The following is a 24,635-nucleotide window of genomic DNA, read 5'->3' as shown; positions in this document are numbered from 1 at the left end:
GGGGGAATTCGATTTCAAGTGTATATTGTGTTTGGTGTATCTCATTGAACCAAACATTATTCAACTGTTAAATATGACTTCTTTTTTTTTGTAGCTTTAAGGTTATTGACCAACTTTGGACACATCTTACGTCCCTTGTCTTCCCTTTTGTCTTCCACTATCCAGTCGAGCAAGCCTGGAGGAGGTGTACCGCCGTCATCAGGCAGAGGCAGATAAAGTGGTTGACGACCTGGTCAGCAGCAAGTCTTCAGTCGCACGTTGCAGCTTGGAGCAGCATCCACTGACTGGCATCTTCCAGTTTTACCAAGATATCCGTGGGTATGTCACTGACTTAAGAGACTGTCTAAATGAAAAGGTGGGTTCATCAGCGAGCTTACTCATATACATAGAGAAACGGGTTTGGGAATTTACCTTGGGCATTTCAGTATTGGAATGCTGATAAAAGTTTGGCAACTGTTTCTTTACTTTAAATAGAAGTTAAGTGTTGGTTTTTAATTGCTGGCAGTGGGTAAGTAATGACAGTAAATCCTCCTACGAGCATGTTTGTAGTCAAGGAAGTGACATTTTTTTTTTCATGATAGTCTCCTTATAAGTAGTCTTCTTGTTTCATGCTGGAAAAAATGACTTATTTATTAGCTGGATTAATATTTTTACATTAATTTTGAAGAATCGCAATGTTACATGCATGATAGTGTTTGATGACCAGTGTGAAATTTAGAATATTAGCTGCACTGGAGACCTCCCTATTGAAGCAAAGTCCATAAAAGAAGCTGCTGAGTTATTTTGTTTTCAAGATGATTTTAAAGCAGTGCTTTGTATAGTTTTTCTTTAGGTATCAAATAAAAAGTCATGATTGTTGTATCAATGTGGACAGTTTTTTTGTGTAGAGATTTGTTTGCATTATCCTGGGGACTTCCTAATGCAGTGTTTTGCAACATAGTACCAACCACAGAATCCAGTTCCCCAGATTTATACTGAAGCAGGCTGTAAAGCAGGTTTTGTTTTAAATTAGTGGTATCGTTCAAATAGTAGGAGGGTTTACTTAGCATTACTGTTAAAAGATTATAGCATTCTGCATAAAAAAGGTAAGTGGTTAGTCCATATATTTGGGAAATACAGAAAAGGTAAGTTAAAAAGAATTGCTCTTCAGTTAAGGATCAGAATTTTATTTCAAAATTTTATATAATGTATACAAAATAGTTCTTGGTGTTAATGTATACGTACTTTTCACACCAGCCTGCTATTGGAGCTTTGCAGAATTTTTTACTTCATATATATCACTGGTTGTGCAAGCAGTAAGGCTACTGTAATTAATAAACTCTATGCTTGGTTAGGATGTTTATATTGAGCCATGTTTATTTGCTCATGGCTCTGGGGCTAGGTTGGTCAGTGGTATAAAAGTTTCTCGATGCATATTTGAATTTTGAAACCTTGTATGGAGAAGTTTGAGGTTGGTCAGTAGTTAACACAAGTTATTTTTTTCTCATTAATTTTCTTAAGGTTGAAAATTGTCTGCAATAGATAACTTTGAATTGGTAGGGATGTTCTTTAAAAAAAGGAGCTGTGGTATTGTAAGGATGGAAATTGAAGCTCCATTTAGGTGCAGTAGAATTCTTTATAGATGTGTAGACCCATTGAACAAAAACAGGCATGTCTAGAATTTACATTTGCATACTGTACTGTACTGCATTGAATTTTGCTCTTTTCAAATTTGGCTTACATTGATAAAGTTTAAGTCAGATTTCCTTGTACATTTAAGGAATTTACTTTTCTGTCACCCATTCACCACTAGTTTGCTTCTCCTGGAGAATATGTATTGTCACATTGCAAATTAATGGTGAACGTTTCACTGCATGTTAACAAAAATAAATTAAAGCCTTAATAACTAAAGTTTATAAGTATATTTTTACTTCATGAGATGTTTGTATAAAACATTGTGCAATAAGCTGGGACGGTTATGTAATATATATACAGAGGTGAATGTACAGAATCAGTAAGTTTGTACAGTAGAACCAACACCGAGTTTAAGAGTATATCATTAAACTGCTATGTAAGTATACGTATCATTATCAGCACCACTCAGAAAGATACATGGTGGAGGGTGAAGTAAACCCGGTGTAACCAGAATCAAGGTTTTATTCAGTAAACAATTCCACTACAGTAGTACACTGCAAATAAAACGAACGTTGAACACAGACATAAACATAAATAAACACTTGTGTTAACTAAGAAGGTACATAAATCACACTCCTTATGAAAGACAGTATAACCAAGAATATACACAAAACATATAACATACAAAGGGACATCATAAGTAACATATACAAAGAAACAAGCAATGTACCATAATCTGGCGAGTCTACAGCTGTAATGCGAGACACTTCAGCACGGAACCACGAAAGTAAACAAAAGCTAAAGAGATCACTAATATGAAACAGGTTTATTTTTACCACATTCTTCCCTTCTCAGTTAAGTTCACGTGGAGTAATCCTGAAGGTACTTTGGAGGTTGCCTCACTCTCTCTGACCTTCGAAGTGGAGGAGGTGAGGCTACCTGTTGAGGGACTGTACGGGATTCCTGAAGAGTGTCATGGGAGAGACCGCGTGCAATCTCCTGAGGAGCATTCGCAACTGACAATTCCTCAGGAACCTCGGACTGAGATACAGGAACCCCAGCATCTGTACTTTCACGGTTGTCACTAGCCATAGAAGCAAGATGTCTTAATGAAACCGTAGTCACCCTACCATCTGGAAGCTTCACATGAGCATACTCGGGGTTCGCCTCTAAGGGGTCGTTCTTGTTTTATCTTACATGTTCGTGGAAGTGCACAACAAGGAGCGTATACAATGGAGAGCATCTGGGAGAACAGTTTCCCACTGAGACACATCAAGGTTCCTTGTCATAAGGGCTAATGTCAGAGTTTTCCATATAACTCCGTTATATTTTTCAGCCTGACCATTCCCTTTAGGGTTATAAGGTGTAGTGCGACTGGTAGCTACACCTTTCTTCATCAGGAAATCCTTCAGCTCTTCAGACATAAAACATGCACCCCTGTCAGTGTGGATGTACGCTGGCATGCCAAACAAAGCAAAAGGTTGCACCAAACAACTGACGACAGTTCTAGTGGTCATATCAGCACAAGGGAAAACAAACGGGAACCTTGAAAATTCATCCACAACTGTGAGGAGGTACTTGTTTCTAGATTGAGAGGGAACTGGGCCTTTGAAATCTAAGTTCAACCTCTCAAATGGCTGGGTTGCTTTGATCAGTTGTCCCGAGGATTTGATGAATCGAGGTTTGAGCTCTAAACACACTTGGCAAGAGGTGGTAATTTTCCTCACTTCTTCTACCGAGTAAGGTAGATTCCGCCCCCGGACAAAATGCGTCGTACGAGATATCCCAGGGTAACATAGGATTTCAAGAAGTTCTCGGAGTTTATCAGAAGTAGTGGCACCACAGATGCGGGAGAGAGCATCAGCTGGTATGTTCTCTGTTCCTGGACGGTATACTATGTCATAGTGAAAACATGAGAGTTCAACTCGCCACCTCGCTATTTTGTCATTCTTTATTTTACTGTTTGATTTAGAGTCAAACATAAACTTTACACTACGTTGGTCAGTGATGAGCTTGAAGTGGTGTCCAATTAAGTAGTGTCTCCACTTCCTCAATGCCTCCACTAGGGCATAAGCTTCCTTTTCCACTGAGGAATGTCCTTGTTCACTGGGAGTGAGAGTGCGGGAAAAGAAAGCCACTGGGCGATCATTCTGTGTCAGAGTAGCTGCTATCGCATGATCAGAGGCGTCCGTTTCCACAGTGAAAAGAGAGGAGGGATCAATGGCCGTTACCACCGCACTAGCAATGTCTTTCTTCAAGTTCCCGAGAGCTAGCAGTGCTTCAGTGGACAAAGGAAAACCATTGGCTTGTGTGAGAGGGCAGATTTTCTCTGAAAAATTTTGTATCCATCTTGAGTAATGTGCAAGCAATCCCATGGTCATGCGAAGAGAAGCTGCATCTTTAGGGGGTGAAAGATTCCACAGTGGTTGCAAGCGTTCCGGTTCGGGTTTGATTTCCCCATCCGTTACTGAATACCCAAGTAATTTAATGGATCTGACTTTGAAGTCACACTTGCTGTGGTTTAGAGTGAGGTTGTACTCCTCAGCCACCTTCAAAAACCTACGTAAATTCTGGTCATGCTCTTCCTCTGTCTCACCACACACAGTAACATTGTCAACATAAGCAAAAGTACCACTTACTTTTTCTTTCTTAAGGATTTCGTCAAGCACACGTTAAAAAGCTGCTACTCCATTTTTCACTCCAAGTGGAATGCGACTGAATTCATAAAGTTTGCCCCCAGCTTCAAATGCAGTGTACGGTCTCTCTTCTTCTCTTATTGCAACCTGATGGTAAGCACTTTTCCAGATCTAAAAGTACTGAACACCATGTACTGTGCAATGTTGTTCACCATCTCGTCGATATTTGGCAGGGGGTAGGCATCAAGCTCAGTGAACCTGTTTATGGTACGAGAGTAATCTATAACCATCCTCTTTTTCTGATTCTCTCCTGATGTCACCAGCACTTGAGCCCTCCAAGGAGAATTACTAGGCCTTATTATTCCTTCCGACATCATACGCTCAGTCTCAGCTTCAATGAACTTCATGTCACTCAAGGAGTATAATCTTGACTTATTAGCCACTGGTTTACAATCTGGTGTCAGGTTCTTGAAAAGGAAAGGATGGGTCACCTTAACAAAACCTAGTGAACATATCTTCAAGGGAGGTTTTTCTCCTCCAAAATCCATTTCCAGACCAGAATGTTTCCTCAGGAAGTCATGCCCCAGCATCACATCACTACATAAGCTTTGTAACACCTTGCGTTCAACACTGTGATAAGTCTCTCCTTGCAACTCCAAGTCCACAGTGCACAGACCTAAGATGTTTGAGGACAGGGATTCATCAGCCATAGAGACTTTTCCATGCTCTGGAGACATAGTTAGTTTGTTTAGGTCCACTACATCATGACGCACAAAGTTGTCTGAACTCCCAGTATCAATAAGGGCACTGACAGAGCTACCATTAAGCTTGAGAGGTGTTATGGATTTTTCAAGACACTTAGGGGAGGACCCCACTATTGAAGCTAGCATTGCTGCAGAATGTTTTGGGCTAGAAGAGCCACTCACCTGTTTCACAGAGCGGTACACCCTAGCATAATGCCCTTGCTTCTTACATTTCAAACACATTGCGTCTTTAGCAGGACACTGAGTCCGGGGATGCCGGTTGTTCCCACAAAAAAACATCGAGCACCAGAAGTAGCAGCAGAAACAGACTCACTGTTATTTTCAGCACTAGATGATTCCTCTTCTCGACTCACTGCTGACACAGCAGCATTGACAGGTTCTGATGAAGAGTAGGAGGCTGAATGCTTCTGGGCCATTTCCAGAGTACGGGCCTGTTCATAAGCAGTACTTAGGTTCAGTGTCCTATTCTCCAACAGACGCTGGCGTATTGCACACGAGACCAAACCATTAATGAAGGCATCCCGAACATAACTCTCACACGCTTCCTCCGCAGTACACTTTTGAATTGGCAGTCCTTAGCAAGTAGCTTCAGTGCCTGCAGGAACTGATCCAGGGACTCACCTGAGTTTTGCCTGCGAGTGGCAAGTAAATGTCTGGCAAATATTTCATTCTTTGGTTTCATGTACAAAGATGTCAGAAGCTCTTCAGCCTTCTCATAAGTCTCACACTCAGAAATAAAGTCATACACACTAGGAGCCACATAGTTAGTGAGAACAACCAGTTTGTCAAGCGTAGGGGTAGTCAGCTGCACTGCTTGGACAAAGTTTGTAAACGTCCTCAGCCAGTATGTCCACTCCTTGGCAGCCTGGGCAGAGTCAGGGTCCACCTCGAACTGGGGAGGGCGTAGAAGCCGTTCAATGGCGATTGAATTGTTTTACTGAATAAATTGAAGTAAACCCGGTGTAACCAGAATCAGGGTTTTATTCAGTAAATAATTCCACTACAGTTCATAGTACTACACTGCAAATAAAACAAACGAACACAGACATAAACATAAATATACACGTGTTGACTAAGAAGGTACATAAATCACACTCCTTATGAAAGACAGTATAACCAAGAATATACACAAAACATATAACATACAAAGGGACATCATAAGTAACATATAAGTAACATATACAAAGAAACAAGCAATGTACCATAATCTTGTGAGTCTACAGCTGTAATGCGAGACACGTCAGCAAGGAACCACGAAAGTAAACAAAAGCTATAGAGACCACTAATATGAAACAGGTTTATTTTTACCACAGAGGGTGCATTGAATGTTGTGCAGAGGACAAATTATAGATCATGTCCTTACTTACGTGGCTTCTTTTGAACTTCAAATTTTGTGTTACAAAGTTTCATGCTGTTAATCTTGGCTTGATTTGTAGGCTGTATCATATTGGCTGAGTAAACCACAAAAAATTTTCCATTGACAAAGTCTTTTGCAAAGGAATGAGCACTGATATTGTCAAGTAACAAAGTGAATTTACTGTTGTCCGGCAACCATTCTGTATGCAAATTTCCTTTTGCCTTCAACATGAAAGATTGATGAAAGCATTGCTAAAAGCTTCATTGCCCATCCTAGAATTATTTTGAGCATACATATTCCACAGAAATATATGTTATTCCCAGAAGCACCCAGGCCTTCAATATTTTCTAGCCACAAGTATGTGGTACATTCTTGCAGCCTCATTGCAACTAAGTAAGCACCTTTAGGCTATCTTCATGTTTCTTGAATCCAGGTGCAATTTTGTCTTCTGTCACCGGCCAGTGTTGTCATTTCATTGAAACTATAAATCTGTTCGGCAGTTAGGCAACCTTCTTAGATGAGTTCTTTAAATAGACAAGAACATATACTGAGTGCTTGTCTCCCCAAGATATCAAGCCTACAGTTGCGATGTCTGAGCTTGAAATGACTCTGCTAAGCAGTTGAGAAATTGCATGACTTGTACAACCATTGTGGCTTGAAATTACTGTCTTTCTCTTGTAACCTGGGTTCACAATTACAGATTTTTTTTTAAAAGTAATGCCTGTCATACACTGCAGCTGAGAGCTTACTTAGCTTTGCTGTACAAAGCATTTTCAGGGAATCTCCTCAAGTTTCTGAGATAGGGTTTTGGTTTTCTTAGTTGTTGTGAGCCCAATCTTTTGCTCTTCACTGTATTACAAATGTCAGCCTTCTGTTTCAGAGGAAGTATGACATGTTTTTGCTCAGCTTCTTTTGGCAAGTTCAGTCGCTGAGGAACAGAACTTTTGTACAACTTGCACACAGTGCCTTTCTGTCAGTATGCCTGCCTTAGTGTATGCATGTGTGCTTGAAGAGATCAACAGGTGTGCCTTGTAGCAGAAAACTTGGTTTTAATGGTTAACTTGTTAATTGTAACCCTTTTTATTTTTTACAGAACATTTCATTATTTATCCATGCATATCACATATTTTTTTTTGTATTTACCAAGGCTACTTGGTCACATTTCTGGACTCTTATAGGGACTTCCTAAAGGATTTGCAAGTTAAGAGGTGAAAGTTAGTTCAGGGAACAGATGAAAAGAAGGCAGAAAGCAGTGCCTCCGGGTGCTGAAAGAATGCCACCATTAACCTGGAGGGACTTGTGTTGTATTAATCATACTTCAAGGGGTACCCCTCACACAAGGTTTTGTTCAACTTCCAAACCAATCACTTGAGCCAGTCCCAGTTCATGAGTCTTCACGAATCCTGGACACTCCGTTTTCAAATTGAAAAGACAAGAATATTTGCTGACTGGGTAGAACACTACCTCTCTTACTTCCGCCTAGCTGTTAGGAAGGTTTTTCTTAAACTTCTCTGATTTTAGTTTAATGCTCACTTATCTTCTCTTTAACCCTCTTACGCCGGAGCCCTAAAAATCAAAACCTCTCCCGTATGCCGGGCCTGGTTTGGAGTGAGCGCGGGAGGGAAGTGGAAAAAAATAATTTTTTCAAAAAATTACAGCGCGCGTACTTTTGAAGATTAAGAGTTCATTTTTGGCTCCTTTTTTGTCATTGCCTGAAGTTTAGAATGCAACCATCAGAAATGAAAAATAATATCATTATCATATGTAAATAATGCGATATATGGTAGCGAAAAAAAAAAAATTCATACATAATTGTATTCAAATCACGCTGTGCAGAAAACGGTCAAAGCTAACCAGTTACTTTTTTTTGCGTTGTATTGTACACTAAATTGCGATCATTTTGATATATAATACATTGTAAAACAATAAAAGCAACACCGGAAAAATATTATCACAAAATGATGTACGAATTCGTAACGAGCGGACGTAAAAAAATGTTATTTTCAAAAATTCACCGTAATTCTAAATAATGTTCTAGAGACTTCCAATTTGTTTCAAAATTAAGACAAACTGATTGAATATTACGATACTGTAAGAGTTTTAGATTAGAATTGCAGATTTCGACCATTTCGGACGAGTTAAATTTGACCGAATGTCGAAATTTTAATATATATATTTTTTTATATGGACATATTTCGAAGATGGAAAAAGCTACAACCTTCAATTATTTTTTATTGTATTCTTCATGAACTTGCGCACATTTTGATATATGAAACTCTATAAAAAGGCTAATATGAAAAGGAGCAAATATTAGGATAATGCCATGTACGTATTTCGGAGACTTGCGGCCGCGAATCGGCGCGCGGAGTGAAGGTAAATATATTTTTCAAAAATTCACCATAAATCACAATATTGTTTTAGAGACTTCAAATTTGTTTCAAAATGAAGAAAAATGACAGAATATTACTAGGCCGTAAGAGTTTTAGCTTACAATTGCGTTTTTCAACTATTTCGGTAGAGTCAAATTTGACCGAACGTGGTTTTTTTTCTATTTATCGTGATTTATATGCAAATATTTCGAAAAAAAGAGAAAAAGCTACAACCTTCAATCATTTTTAGTTGTATTCTACATGAAATTACGCACATTTTCATATATAAAATTTTATGTAACCGCTAATTTTAAATGGTGCAAACATTTCGACAATCGCACAAAAACAAAAAAAAATTCTGATTTTTGTTTTTTCGGAAGTTACCGCGCGAACGTAATGTTTTTTTTTTCATAAATTCACCATAAATCGAAATATTGTGCTAGAGACTTCCAAGTCGTTGCAAAATGAAGGTAAATGATTGAATATTACTAGAATATAAGAGTTTTAGCTTACAATTGCGTTTTTTTTTCGACCATTTCGGTAGAGTCAAAGTTGACCGAAAGTTGAAATTTTTGCACTTAACGTATTTATATGAAAATATTTCAAAACTGATAAAAGCTACAACCATGGGTTGTTTTTTGTTGTATTGTGCAGGAAATTGCGCACATTTCCATATATAAAACTTTATGTAACGGCAAATTTAAAAGGGTGCAAACATTAGGACAATCGCACGAAAAAATTTATCGGAAGAGGAAGAGTTATAGTCACGAACGTAAGGAAAAGTTTTTTTCATAAATTCACCATAAATCGAAATATTGTGCTAGACACGTCCAATTTGTTGCAAAATGAAGGCAAATGATTGAATATTACTATAATGTAAGAGTTTTAGCTTACAATTGCGTTTCTCGACCTTTTCTGTAGAGTCAAGTTGACCGAAGGTTGAAATTTTTGCACTTATCGTTATTTATATGAAAATATTTCAAAACTGATAAAAGCTACAATCATGAGTATTTTTTAGTTGTATTGTGCATGAAATTGCGCACATTTTCATATATAATACTTCATGTAAAGGATAATTTAAAATGGTGCAATAATTATGTCAAAGTGACGAAATAATTTCCGAGATGTGACTGATACTTTTTAGTGCGATAAGAAAGAAATTCGCGCTTGCGCGCGCCTGCGTAGCGATTGTAAACAAAACAATGCCTTGATCCGTGAACCTCCAGCATCCCCCAAGGCGCGTGATACAAAAGTTTTCGGCTGGTAGGCCTATAAGTATTTTTCCGCGAATTTTTAAAAAAACTTTTTGAGCCGACGTATGATACGTCCAATCGGCATACGGGAGACATTTTGACTCGACGTTTAATACGTCCAATCGGCGTAAGAGGGTTAATTTGAGTTTAGTTCACACTTATCCTCTCTTTCCAGCACCAGATTTTGTAAACATTTTAATGAAGCAGAGCAGCTTTTAAAACTTTATTTTATTTTTGTGTTTTTTCACATTTATGTATTTAGCATAAACCCGGTTTAAGCGTCATTGTCATCATAAACATTTTTACAAGGTTAGATGTAAAATGAGATCTATCAGCTATGTTGTCCTGAACTCCCATTAGATATAGGTGTGTACCTGTCCATTTTCCTCATCATTTCCTGGGTCTTTATACAGGCCTTTGTCCTTTTACTTCCTTAATTACTGCATTTCTGACCAACTCTTGTCATCATATTCAAATCGTCTCTACCTTTGAGATCTGTCTCTTTTTCCAGCCTCTTGATACCACATCTCCACCAGTTCCTCATTCATTATGATCTTCTCATTGTACTACATTGAGTGGTTTCACCTTTTCAAAATCATCTCAGTTTTTCTGTCTGCTCACATTTCTACTGTAGAGTAGTACCTCTCAAGTTTCACTTTAAATTTCCCCAGACTCTTTGGTGTGTTGAGGTAATTCAGTTCTGGTGTCAAGGCTATTTTGTTTATTATGTTTTTATACATCCTTTAATGCTTTTTTCCCTTTTCATACTCTACTACTTTCTGTAATGTAAATTTAATTCATTGGCAAATTGCACCTTTGTCTTTTGGAAAATTTTTCTTAACGGTTTCTTTAACGTATGCTTATTGACTGACCAATTTGATAATCTCACAACTCCTCTTTCTTTCCTTGCAAGACATCTTTTCTTTCTTGCCCTTTAGGGAAGCTAGCCATAACTTGTCTGCTGGGATAAATAATTATTGTTGATTATTTTCATGAACTGCTTTGGTTTTTCATCATATTTTTTCCACATCCAACATAATAAATTGATCTTCCAAACAGATACCAGACTTTGTCAAGCAATTTTTTTTCTCTGGGATGTGTTACCCCTTACAAAAATACCTGCTGGTTAAGCTGTTAACTAGTGCAATCTATTGTGTTAGCTTGCCGGAGGTGTTCTTGTGGTTTGCCCACCCTTGTTGAGCATATGTCCAGTACCATTGTACCGTTCTTACTTAGGCAGTAGTTACAATGAATATTCCCCTTCCTCAATGGCTGTCCCAAATTTCTTTTCCAAGGAGTTCTCTTATGATGTATAGAACACTGCACACTTTATCCACAGTCATTGACCTGGTTGCGTTTGCCCAGAGATTGTCTATGGGAGTGCCAGACTTTTGAGACTGAGATTTTGTTTATCCTAATCAAAACTTCATAGCAAATTGAATTTGAGCTCGAGAACCATTCATAACTGTAGCATCACTCACCTGCAGTTTCTTTGTTCCAATAGTAAGCTTCTGTTAGCTGAAGCACTTTTTGCATGATGACTGCTGCAAACATGGCTATGCAACTGAAATGCCTATGCTATCAGAAGTCCCAAGATCTGTTACGGGAGTTTGGCTAAATAGAACGGACCAAGACATTATTGTTTCCAAGATCATTGATATGGCTGCTGTCAGACATGTAGAAGGAGTAGAATTACCATCAGTTGGTGAAAGTGGCTTGACATATCAGATACTTATCACTTACCCAGTACAGGCAGTCCCCGGGTTACGACGGGGGTTCCGTTCTTGAGACGCGTCGTAAGCCGGAACATCGTCAAAAATCCTAAGAAAACCTTACTTTTAATGTTTTGGGTGCATTGAAAACTATGTAAATTGCATTCTTATGGCATTTTTCATAAAAAAAAACCTTCAAATATTGATTATTTTGCATTTTTGGTGTCGTATTTCATCTGCTAGATGAGCGTTGTAGGCGTCGTAACCCTGGAACATGTGTCGTAACCCTGGAAATAATGTCTGATGAATATAATTGAAAAGCGTCGTAACCTCGGAACGTCATAAGCCAAGACCGTCGTAACCCGGGGACTGCCTGTAGTTGCCTTGTATCTACTACTTTTCTTGATTGTCACTTCAGTCAGTTGGGCAGTTGTAGGAAACTGCACCTGGCTACGGGTTAATCTGAGAGTTTCAGCATATGATAATATTGAGACTAAGGCTTTGCAGCTTCAAGTAGTCTTCTCTGTGACAAACATGGGTATATTTTCTTCAGTACTATGGTCACTGCATGACTGACAACACTAGAAGCCATACTGTTGTTTGGACCTGGAGAATTGATCATAATTACAACCATATCTCAAGACTGGTTCCCAGAATTCATCAACCTTTGGGGAAGCTGTCATCTCCCCCATTGACCCAATGTTGGAGAAATTTGAAGCTTGTCTCTATTCTGTCTTTTAAAGAAACAGACAACAACAAGATTTATAATCCTTCCTTCCTTATATTTTAGCTTTTTGAGGACTGTGCCAGGAAGGACACTGGTTTTTGTGCAGAGGGAAGTACTTTCAAAATCATTCATTTACAAATAGTGAAATATGTTAGCCTGCTTGGATAACTTTTATTCATGGCCCCAGGAGTAACCTAATTATATTGCCATATTTCCTTGACACTACAAGTCTTGATGGTGATCGTATACCGGTGAAGAATAATCTGATGTATATGATGGACAACCACTGAACTGGAACTGAGTGGCTAAGGATGGCTCCCAACTTCTACTTCCCAATAAACTTTGTTCTCCAACCTAATAGTTGCCCTTGAACACACATACTGGATTTTTTCTAGATTACCAGAACCCAGTATCCTAGCCCAACCTCTTCCAATTGCCTATTCTGAGTTTGATGATAACTTTGTTACTCAATTTGACATTGGAGAACTAAAATTCCAGTTTTGTTCATGAAACTTACCTGTCAGATATATATATAGCTGTATTTCTGACGTCCGACAGAATTTCAAAATTCGCGGCACACGTAGTGGGGCGGTCAGGTGGTAGTACCCATTCCCGCCGCTGGGAGGCGGATATCAGGAACCATTCCCATTTTCTATTCATATTTTTTCTGTCGCCGGTGCTGCAAACATCTGTTTACAGTACCTCCGTCTAGGATTTTTTTCATTATCTCGCTTAATATTATCTGGATTGACTTTTGGTATCGACTTCTGGATTGTTGGATTGGCACGCGTAATAGTGGATTGGTTTTTGATTTTGGATTGGCTTTTCTGGATTCAGTATGTCTGGATCAAGTTCGGGAAGTTTCAGAGTGTGTGTGAGGAGTGAATGTAAGGTGAGGCTTCTTAAACCTTCAGTTGATCCTCACACAGTTTGTATGGATTGCAGGGGGCAAGTTTGCGTGGTTGATGATCGGTGCAATGAATGTAAGGATTTGGATGATGATAAATGGAGGATGTATGAGACCTATCGGCGTAAATTGGAGCGCGATAGAGTCAGGAGGTCTTCCTCCAAGGGCAGCTCTACTAAAGGTAAGGATAGTAACATTTCTCCTCCTCTAACACCAGTAGATTTCGCCCAACCTAATCCTGTGTTGTTGCCTTCGGGCCCCAGTGCTGTGTCTGGAGAAGGTAACACCCTTTCTCTGATTCTAGAGTCTATTCGTGCTCTCGAATCTAAAGTTTTGGCCCTAGAAACCGGCCCGGTGAAAGTTTGTGTTAGTGCCCCTAGTGTTGTGGAGGGGGCGTCAGATCGGCCCCATAATGCCTCTAGGCCTAGACCTCTACGGACTCCCAGGACTCAGGAGTGGGTATGTCGAAAGCCGCAAGAGGGTTACGGGGGCTCCCCACCGATCTGGCGTCCCTTCGGCAGGCCTTGTTGCTAAATCCCAGGCTGCCAAGGAGCGCGCACGAGCGCGTATCCTGAAAGATTGCTTTTCGTCCTCCGAAGCGTCCTCCCCGCGCAAGGGGTGGAGCGCTCGGAGAGACTCGCGTCCGTTGAAAAGGACTTTTCGCTTTGAGGACGCTTCACGTCCTATGTCTCCTCTTTCGTCAGAGGACGCTTATGACGCCTTTCCTCCTCAGAAGAGAGGAAGGCTTTCTTCCGATGAGGACGTTCGTTTCCACGCACAGGCGTGTTCACCTGAGAGGCAGATAGCTGTAGCCTGCTAGAAGGAAGGAGGCGTCCCCTCTCCCCGCTCGCCTTCTCGCAGTCTCAGTCCTGCCCCTTCTTTTGCTCCTTCGTCACCTACGAAGGATATCCTTGTGTCCCTTCAGGACCAGATTACGTCGCTGATGGCTCAGAGGACTTGCCCAGCAGCAGTCGAGCCTAAGCGTAGGAAGGACGTTCCGGCCTGCCCTGGTCAAGAGGACTAAGCGGCCTCATTCTCTCTCAGCTCGCTCGTCTCTTCTCTCCGCCTCCGGATCGTCAACGTTCTCGTTCTCCTAGCAGATCTTTTACTCTCTCAGGAGAAGACGCTCGTCAGGACGCTCGGCGTTCGAAGCAGGACGCTTTGCGCTCTCGGCAAGTAGCGGTTGAGGACGCTCGGCAGGACGCTCGGCGTTCTAGACAGGACGCTTTGAGCTCTCTTCAAGACACTTTTAAGGACGCTCGGCAGGACGCTCGGCGCGCGAAGCAGGACGCTTCTGGTTTTAGACAGGACGCTTTTGAGGACGCTCCGCAGGACGCTCGCCGTGTGAAGCAGGACGCTTTTCGAGCGAAGCAGGACGCTTTTGAGACTGCAAAGCAGGACGCTCGCTTGTCTAAGCAGGACGCTTTTGGCGCCGCTCGTCAAGAAGCTCACGCTTCCTTTCGTAGGGGAGCTTCTGTTAAGACAGTTCACGTGGCTTCTAAGGACGCTCCTCTTTCGGAAGATGTCCGTGCCTCTAAAGATCAACGTACGGCCGCTTCCGTACCTGTAGCGGATACTTCCAACCAACGGAAGTCTTTATTCAGGATTGAGACTACGGGACGTACTCCCTCTCCTGATAGGCGTTCTCCAGTTCCTCTTAGGGAGGAAGGGGAACTTAGTAGTCCAGGGAGTTCCGTAGAGGAAGAACAGCCGGTAGCTTCAGCTGTCTCGGACTACAAGGTTCTTGTTAGGCTGTTACGTTCAGCCTTCGGGGACAAGTTCCAGCCGACAGCCCCTAGGTCTCCTCCCTCGCAACTTTCGTCTTCCAAGACCGTAAAGACCCCTGAATTCGTCGAAATGAAGACGTCGCTGTCGACCAAGAGGGCGTTTAAGAAACTTCAAGACTTTATGTCCAGAAGGAAGGATCAGGGCAAGACCACTTTCGCCCATCCACCCTCTAGACTCGCCGGGAAAGGAGGAGTTTGGTATGAGACCAAGGAGGATGTGGGAATAAAGGTCCCTTCGTCCGCTTTGGGTGACTTCTCCAGTTTAGTGGACGCCCAGAGGAGGTCTCTCTTAGCGTCTGCTAAGGTGACCTGGACTCCGGTTGAGACTGACCACCACTTGAAGGGACTTCTTCGTACCCTTAATGTGTTTAATTTCCTAGATTGGTGTCTGGGAGTTTTGGACCTTCAGTCTAGAAGTCCTGATTCTCTCAGTTTGGGGGAGCTGTCCAGCGTGTTGTCATGTATGGACAAGGCCGTCAGGGATGGTTCGGAGGAGCTAGTTTCGAATTTTGGAAATGCCTTCCTGAAGAAAAGAGCACTGCTGTGCAATTTTACTGCTAAGTCGGTATCTCCCGCTCAGAAAGCGGAATTGCTCTTTGCGCCTCTTTCGGACCATCTCTTCCCCCAGGCTATGGTAAAGGATCTTGCACAGAGTTTGCAAGAAAAGGCGACCCAGGACCTCTTGGTTCAGTCTTCAAGACGTCCAGCGGTTCCTTCCACTTCAACATTCAGCAAACCCCCGAAGAAAGTCAAACCCTTTCGCGGGGCACCCCCCTCGAGAGCAGCTCCTCGAGGGGAGAGGGTTTTCGAGAGGAAGAGCTTCATTCAAACCGAAAAACAGCAAATGAAGATCTCGTCCTTCAGACACCAGTCGGGGACCAGACTGGAATTCTTTGCGGAGGCTTGGAGGCAGAGAGGAGCGGATCCTTGGACCCTCAAGATAGTAGAACGGGGGTACAAGATCCCCTTTCTTCATCCTCCTCCTTTGACTTCAACTCCAGAGACCTCTCTCCATCCTATCAGGGAGAGAAGAAAAGTGTTCTTTTCGATCTCTTAGACCAGATGGTCGAAAAAAGAGCGGTGGAACAAGTCTTGGACCTAGAGTCACCGGGCTTCTACAACAGGATTTTCCTAGTGCCGCAAAGCAGTCGGTCAGGTTGGCGCCCGGTCCTGGATGTGAGCAGGCTAAATCTTTTTGTAGAAAAGATAAAGTTCAGAATGGAGACGCCTCAGTCGGTGCTGGGAGCATTGAGACCTGGCGACTGGATGGTGTCTCTAGACCTGCAGGACGCATACTTCCACGTCCCAGTCCACCCTCTTTCAAGGAAGTACCTGAGATTCGTCTTGGACAACAGGGTTTGGCAGTTCAGAGCCCTTTGTTTCGGTCTCAGCACGGCCCCGATGGTTTTTTCACAATGATTATGAGGAATGTAGCGAAGTGGCTCCATTCGTCAGGAATCAGGATATCCCTCTACATCGACGATTGGCTATCAGAGCGTCGTAGAGGCAGAAGGTCTGAAGGACCTTCAGTTTACGCTAGCCCTAGCAAAGTCTCTGGGTCTGTTGGTCAACACCGAAAAGTCGCATCTGACCCCGACACAGTCCATCGTGTATCTGGGGATTCAGATGGATTCAGTTGGCTTTTCGGGCGTTTCCATCCCAGGAACGTCAGCGACTGGGGTTAGAGAAAAGTCCCGCAAAGCCTTCCTAGGGAGGAGAGAAGCTTGTTCGGTGAGGGAGTGGATGAGTCTGCTGGGCACCATTTCCTCACTAGAAAAGTTTGTCTCGCTGGGAAGACTGCACCTCAGGCCTCTTCAATTCTTCCTTGCGGAAGAATGGACGTCGAAAGGGGACCTGAAGCGATCCTAAGGATCTCCAACGAAGTAAGAGTACACTTAAGATGGTGGGGCTCGACCCTCAGAAGTTACGAGAGGGCCTCTCCTTAAATCTTCTGAGCCCCGACCTAGTGTTGTTCTCAGATGCTTCCATTTCCGGTTGGGGAGCAACACTAGGGGGGGAAGAAGTGTCAGGCTCCTGGAGAGGGGAACAGGTAGCCTGGCACATCAATGTAAAAGGAACTGGCAGCGATATTCCTGTCGCTGCAGTTCTTCGAAGAAAGACTGTCAAGCAAGGTTGTTCAAGTCAACTCGGACAGTACCACAGCCCTTACGTATCTAAAGAATCAGGTGGGAGGGACTCGCTCCAGATCCCTTTTTCTCCTGGCGAAGGAAGTTCTGCTATGGGCAGACGCAAGGCGCATCAAGATCCTGACAAGATTCGTGGCAGGGTTCAGAATGTCAGGGCGGACCTTCTCAGCGCCGAAATCAGATTCTACCAACAGAATGGACCTTGCACCAGGAAGTCTGTCAAAAGTTATGGAAATTGTGGGGACGTCCTCTTAGTAGACCTGTTCGCTACATCAAGGACGAAGAGGCTTCCTCTGTATTGCTCCCCTGGTTCTGGACCCAGGGGCAATTGCAGTGGACGCATTGCTCTGGAACTGGACAGACCTGGATCTTTACGCCTTTCCCCATTCAAGATCATGGGGGACGTAATGAGAAAGTTCGCAGCGTCAGAAGGGACAAGGTTGACTCTGATTGCCCCAATGTGGCCAGCAAGAGAGTGGTTCACAGAGGTCATGACGTTCCTTGTGGACTTCCCAAGAACGTTCCCCTGGAGAAGAGATCTACTCAGACAGCCTCAACTTCAAAGGTTTCACCAAAACCTCTCCGCTCTGGCCCTGACTGCGTTCAGGGACTATCGAAAAGCTGGCCAGAGCGAGAGGCTTTTCAAAGGCAGCTGCGAGAGCAATCGCTAATGCTCGAAAAAAAAAAAGAGCCTCTTCAAGAGCTGTCTACCAGTCTAAGTGGTCCTCCTTCAGGGCATGGTGCAAGAAGGAAGGAATTTCCTCTTCCACGACCTCTGTGAATCAGATAGCAGATTTCTTACTCTATCTAAGAAATGTGCAAAAATTGGCAGTTCCTACAATCAAGGGTTATAGGAGTATGTTGTCTGCCGTTTTTTCGCCACAGAGGAATGGACCATCTCCGACAATAAGGATCTGCACGATCTCTTAAGGTCTGTTTGAAACCACCAAAAATTCCACAAGCAAGACCGCCCTCATGGAATTTAGATGTGGTTGTTTGAAACATCTGATTGCTAAGTCCCTTTGAGCCTCTCCATGAAGCTTCTCTAAGGGACTTAACGAGGAAAACGCTTTTCCTAGCTTCTCTGGCGACGGCGAAGAGAGTTAGTGAAATCCAAGCGTTCAGTAGCCTAGTGGGTTTCAAGGGAGACAGCGCTGTCTGCTCGTTTGAACCCTTCTTTTCTTGGCTAAGAACGAGAACCCGTCTAATCCTTGGCCAAAGAGCTTTGAAATCAAAGGAATATCGAGTCTCGTGGGTCAAGAACCAGAGAGAGCCCTGTGCCCTGTCAGGGCTCTCAAGTTCTATGTGAATAGGACTAGAGAGATAAGAGGTCCCTCAGGTAATCTCTGGTGCTCGGTGAAGAGACCGGATTTGCCGTTGTCGAAGAATGCTGTTGCTTTCTTCTTGAGGGACGTCATTAAAGAGGCTCATTCATCTTGCCAGAAGACTGATATGAGCCTCTTTAAAGTGAAAGCTCACGAGGTCAGAGCCGTAGCTATCTCTCTTGCCTTCCAAAGGAACATGTCTATCAGAGATATTCTTGATAGCACCTTCTGGAGGAGCAATTCCGTATTCGCCTCACATTACCTCCGGGATGTGAGAACGATTTACGAGAACTGTAGTTCTTTGGGACTTACATTTCAGCAGACACAGTTTTGGGGTCTGAAAGGTAGCTCTCTCCCTATCCCTTAGCTTAGTTAGGTTAGTTTATTGTGTTTTTTTTTTGGTTGATGGTGAGATCTTCTGTGAAAATCTCCCATTCCATAGTGTTAATATCAGGGGTTTTTTGGGTTAGTTGGTCAGGTGGTGGTCGGTTGCTGTGTTACTGCCATATGTTTGCCTAGATGGTCTTGTCGCATTGTGGTCACGTCCCCGTTGACAGAGCATCCAGAGAGCACCAGCACTACAGGTCAAAACCTGGCTGGCAACTCTGATAAAGCATAAGCAGGCTTTAGGTGACAGTAATCACATAGTCTACTTTGCTATCAGGTAAGGAACCAATAAGTTAATCTTTTATTTTAATTTAAATTTCCTAAAAAATCCTAGTCTGTCTCTACCCACCATCCGAAGGTGTGATTCAGCTATATATATATCTGACAGGTAAGTTTCATGAACAAAATGTTATTGTTATAATACAATTAAGTTTGTTCATACTTACCTGGCAGATATATATACTTAGAGTGCCCACCCTCCTCCCTCAGGAGACAAGGGCCATGAATAAATATGAATAGAAAATGGGAATGGTTCCTGATATCCGCCTCCAGCGGCGGAATGGGTACTACCACCTGACCGCCCCACTACGTGTGCCGCGAATTTTGAAATTCTGTCGGACGTCAGAAATACAGCTATATATATATCTGCCAGGTAAGTATGAACAAACTTAATTGTATTATAACAATAACATTTTTATTATTTTGGGTGAAGTGCACTTTGTATCCTATATAGTGGAACCCCCCATCCCCCCCTGTATTTGCGTTCTTGACATTCACGGACTCATGCATTTGTGGATTTCTCTGTGGATCATATCTACCCATTATTTGCGGGAAATTTGCATATTTGCGGCATTTTTCTGAGAAATATCCACAAATTCTTGGTTTTTTAAAATAAATTTCATCATAAAATGCACTTTTTGTGATAAAACTTAAAAAAACTAAGTATGAAAATTTCTAGTGGGTTTTTGAGTTTCAACTAACAAAATATTACAAATTTTTAACCAATTTGTAATTTTCACAACTAACAAACCTGAGGTCTTAACATTTGGGTAATACTAGCGCCAAACATTTGGGTAATACTAGCGCCAAGCTGGAAACCGGTAGAATTAAAATTAAACTTGAGAGATCCAGGGACTAATGGCATCTAAACCAGGTCATGGGGCATGTATTACCCAGAATGCCCTCAGCGTCCCGTGACCAGCCAGTTACTTTCCTACCGCCTTTAAGATAGGACGTGATTACTTTCTATCTGTTTTAAAGCCGGTTTTAGTTTGCCCGATTTTATTCATTTCAGCCTTTTTTATAGGGGTTTTAACTAATTGTGGATTCTAGCTATTCGGGGTGGGGTCTGGTACACATCCCCCGCGAATACGGGAAAACACTGTATTCCCTGTATGCAGTGGCACCTTGTCTTCACTCAAGCTGGGAATCACAGGAGGCAACAGTTTCCTTAATGTATCCAAGTTTGGCTAAGAAATTTCAGGCTCATAAATTCTTCTCTTTGGGATACCTGTTTGCAGACATTCATTTTTTCGTTCTTGAAATGTTTTCATAGCTGCGAAAGAGCTTTGAAATAGCTTGGGGGGGAGGGGGGGTGCCAGAGGTCATGGCACACCAGTTGAAGTTATTGCAGATAACTTCATGATAACAGCGACATTTGAATTATATTTTGTTTTAAGGCATTTCAGTGAAGCAACAATACTTTTCCAAGGAGCACTTGATGGATGAATCAGTTGAAACAAAGCACTTTGTCATGTTCTTCCCCTTGTCATTATAAGGTCATGTTTATATTCAATTTTACTTGTTCTTTCAATTGCCGCTTGATGTCTCTTGAGACTCATTATAAATAATTTGCCCTTTCAAATGATTATGGAAAATTAAATGTTATCTTTTCACAAAAGTAGTACAGTACTGTATTTGCAAACCATATGATAACTGTTATTTACACCAAGACTTCCACAAGGTAACAGATACACTAGTTCCCAGGAGGAGGAGCAATAAATGTATTTTACTAAAGTATTTGATTACAATCAGTGCTTTTTTTTAAGGCCTTTTTAGAGACACCCTTTGTGCATGTCAAGACCAGGAGATTGCCAAGCAGGGATAGTGTCATATCTCACATGTGATTAATAATTATAAAGTGAAACTGTGTCATTCAAGTTTAGATGCAGAGATTTCTGGAGTTTCGGTACCCTAAAAAATTGCCTTGAAAGTTCAAGGCATTGCTTATCTTAATTACTTCGGAGCAATATCACCCCATCATTTGTTTTTTGTACCCCTATCAGTTATTACAAGCTCATCAGTGACTTACAGCTCTTCATCATTGTAGTATTTTCTCATTTCTTTTACATGCATAATATATGTTTTAACACTGCATGGGTTGTTTGGATAGTCCTACACTTCAGAATGGTTATTGCATATTAATAATATTGTGAAAAAGGATAGCTTTGTAATGTTGTACTAATTAGGAGTTTAAGAGTTAAAAGATTGTTTAATGGTAGTCATACATCTCTGAACAGAAGAAAGTAGTTGAATGTGTCATCGGCCATGGTTAGATAATCTCCATGCATTGTGATTTAAACTAAATGATAAGTGACATGTCATCAGCTCCAACTGATTTAACCCTGTGTGGACAGATAACATACATATATGTGTACATATAGCTATGCGGTAAAGTCCGGGTAGCATACATTTATTTTCAAGACTTGGAGCTATACAGTTTGAATGAATTTTATGGAAAAAATGTTCCTAGTTCCATTTACCACTATTGGCAACTCTTCAGATCGCCATATGAGAGTTGGAGTGAGCTGAAAGAGATTCAGTCTTGCTTGTGGTGGTAAAAGGGAATGTTGTCACAACTTCACTTCCAAGGGTGTGTCGTACATATTTTACAGTAAATGTACTCAGAATTTGTTCCGGGTTTTAGTTCTTATCTGTTATGATATTGTCTGAGCTGTAATTTTAATTTGACAAAAAAAAAATATTAGAAACAGCACTTATAACTTTGTGATATTAGCATATTTTTACAACTGGGAAGTTTTTGCTTTCAACTTGCCGAGGAAGGTACAGAAATATTTTTTAAATTTTATATTATACAATGAGCATATACATATCTTCCTCTTTTCATTGATGAGTTTTAGGTTTTCTTTTAAATTGGCCTTCCTTAAATTCAGCCCGGTCATGGGTGTATGCATTAGCATATATTAATCCAGACAGTGAGGGTTAGCTAATTAATTGTTGTAGGAATTATGGAGTTCCGTCTTAGCTAAGGAGGTCATTGTTTTCATCATTAATGGATATTTTAATTTAAATTTAAGTTTTTATATAATACGAACTGTTTAATTAATGTTTTCTCATCTGTGTCTAAGTTGTAGATGTAAGATTAAGGAAGATATTGGAAGTTAGTTTGAGATGCTGTAATTACTATTTGTTCCGACACATTATACAAACCTGAGGTCCTTGCCAGTTGGACCTGTCGTAAGATATACTAACAAGGTAGTTCGGTAGTAACTGCTTGTCCGATGGTCGGGAGTCCCACCCGACTGGAGGTAAACATATCACTTTGCTTTCGACTGCCGTCGGTTGAAGACGTGTGCTTGCCTCTGCTCGCCTCTGTCGTGAGATTATCAAAGCTTTGGATTACTTTTCATCCTGTTTCTCCTAGAATAGTGTGGAAGTTATTGTAAGTACTCTATTATTATTATTTTGTTCATTTTTGTGGAAGTGCATTGCAGTGTATCATGCAGTCCCACGAATTAAAGAAGCCCCCTCGTCCCCCATCCAACCGGAGAGTGCCCCCTGAAGTGGAAGGCCGTAAGTGTGGGGCTTTTAGGTCCAGTGATACTGTGGACCCTCATCCCTTACGTACTAGATGCCGAGGGCGTGAATGCTCTCTCTCATCAACGTGTGATGTTTGTGTCTCTTGGTCGGAGGAGCAGTGGAAGTTATACGAGAAGAGGAAGAAGCCACATAGAGCCACCAAGGTGTCGTCAGAAAGCTCTCCCTTGACACCTTTGGTGACCAACACGTCATCTTCTTTCCTCCCTCCTCGTCAGCTCCCTCGTATGGCTCTCTCCTTTTTGGGGACCTGGAGTTGTTCTTGGGGTCTTCTGTCCGCTCAGGGTGGGATCCTTCCCCCTCTTGAGCGAACAAGAACCCCCCCCCCCTCCATTAACCCGACTGTTGCTTCCTCAGGTGTGTCTGCCTCTGCTGGCTGGGATCTTCAGCAGGTGTGGCGCTCCCTGAGCCTTCTGGGCACTCCGAGTATTCAGGGGCTTATTCACCATCTGGCTGCAGTCTCGGTCACTCACGGAGTGGAGACGAGGACGACTATGACCGTCTCGATACCAGGTTATGCTGCACCACTGCACCTGGTGTACACAAAGCACATGACAACGGTCACCCCTTCAGCTGCAGTACAAGCTCCGCTGTCGTAAACGTGTCCCGGATGGAGATGGTTCCTCCTCCACCTGGTTTTGCTGCCCTCGCTCCGCCCCCTAACTTCGAGTGCCCGAAGAGCTCCCCCTTGGATCATCGTCCTGTAGCTGTCGCCGTACCTGCTGCCTCTGTTCCTGCCCGTGGAATTGCTGCTGCTCCCGCAGGTCCTTCCGGACAGGTGGAGTTGGGCCCTGTTGCCACCACAACTGCCCCAGCTCCATCCTGGATGGGAGACCTGTCTGCTGTCCTGAGGAAGCTGGTGAAGAAGTCCAAGAAGAAGAGGAAGGTGTTGTCGTCTTCTTCGTCTTCATCTTCGTCGTCGTCTTCTGCCGCCTCTTCCCCTTTGACTTCCAAGGCCCCCCAGCCAAGGAAGAAGAAGGTGGCCTCGCCCCCCCCAAGAAGTCTCGCTCAGAGACTTCCAGGGGTCTGTCTTGCTCCGGCGGGACAGGTGGGTCTTTCGCTGGTCCTCCTGTTCCTCTGGGAAAGGGGCCCGTCTCTCCTTCCTCAGGGAAGAAGAAGACGGGGGCCGTGGAGGTACAAGCTACCGCTGGTACCTCTGCTCCCAGTTCCAGAGTTTCCACCTCCGGACTGGGAACCGTCTTGACTGCTTGTGAGCGAGCGTCGCCGAGTGTACGGTCACCTACCGGTGATTGTGCAGCCAAGAACCAGACGACTGAGCACGCTCACCGTCAGGATCCAGGCATGGAGTGGAAGGATAGTAAGAGTCGCTCAGGTGACTGTGGCCAGACTGGCGATCGCTCGCGCAGCGATCGTCCGGTTCCCAGGGTTGACGTGACAGTTCCACCAGACCGTCCACGTGCTGAGGCTGGGAAGAGGTCCCCCCAGTCACCAGGAACAGCCTTGGCTGCTTCTAGTACCGGGGCGTGTCGTGAGGACGGTGCTCGCTCTCACCGCATTAGCGGACACAACCAGTCACCCGACCATCGCTCCCACCAGGACCGGACGGCTCACACGACTGGTAGCAGCTCCTCTGACACACGAGACCGACACTACCGTCCTCGGTCCAGCACTTCTCTGCATGGAGACCGCTGGTCCAGACCTGCAGCTCGATCGGCACCCCGGGTTGGTGAGTACCTGCAGTTCTCCCAACCTGCCAGTTTTGCTGGTAGGCAGGGTAGGAGCGTCAGGTCTTCCTCACCTGTCCCTTCAACCTCCTCAGGCTACACCGGGAGGAGTGAGGCGAACAAGAGTG

The 24,635-nt window shown here is 42.9% G+C and overlaps 1 protein-coding gene across 2 annotated transcripts in view; it reads left to right on the top strand.

Annotated features, from left to right (window-relative positions):
* LOC135225894 (PAX3- and PAX7-binding protein 1-like) overlaps positions 1-24,635 on the top strand; it is a 152,922-nt gene that overhangs the window by 101,669 nt on the left and 26,618 nt on the right. For both annotated transcript variants that reach the window (XM_064265474.1, XM_064265475.1), the window contains exon 8: positions 166-355. In XM_064265474.1, the coding sequence (XP_064121544.1) occupies positions 166-355 (190 nt within the window). The remainder of the gene's footprint in view (positions 1-165; positions 356-24,635) is intronic.

The sequence above is a fragment of the Macrobrachium nipponense genome, chromosome 13 (assembly GCF_015104395.2).
Source record: "Macrobrachium nipponense isolate FS-2020 chromosome 13, ASM1510439v2, whole genome shotgun sequence".
In the NCBI taxonomy this organism is placed as follows: Eukaryota; Metazoa; Arthropoda; class Malacostraca; order Decapoda; family Palaemonidae; genus Macrobrachium; species Macrobrachium nipponense.
This window is presented reverse-complemented; position numbering and strand designations above follow the sequence as displayed.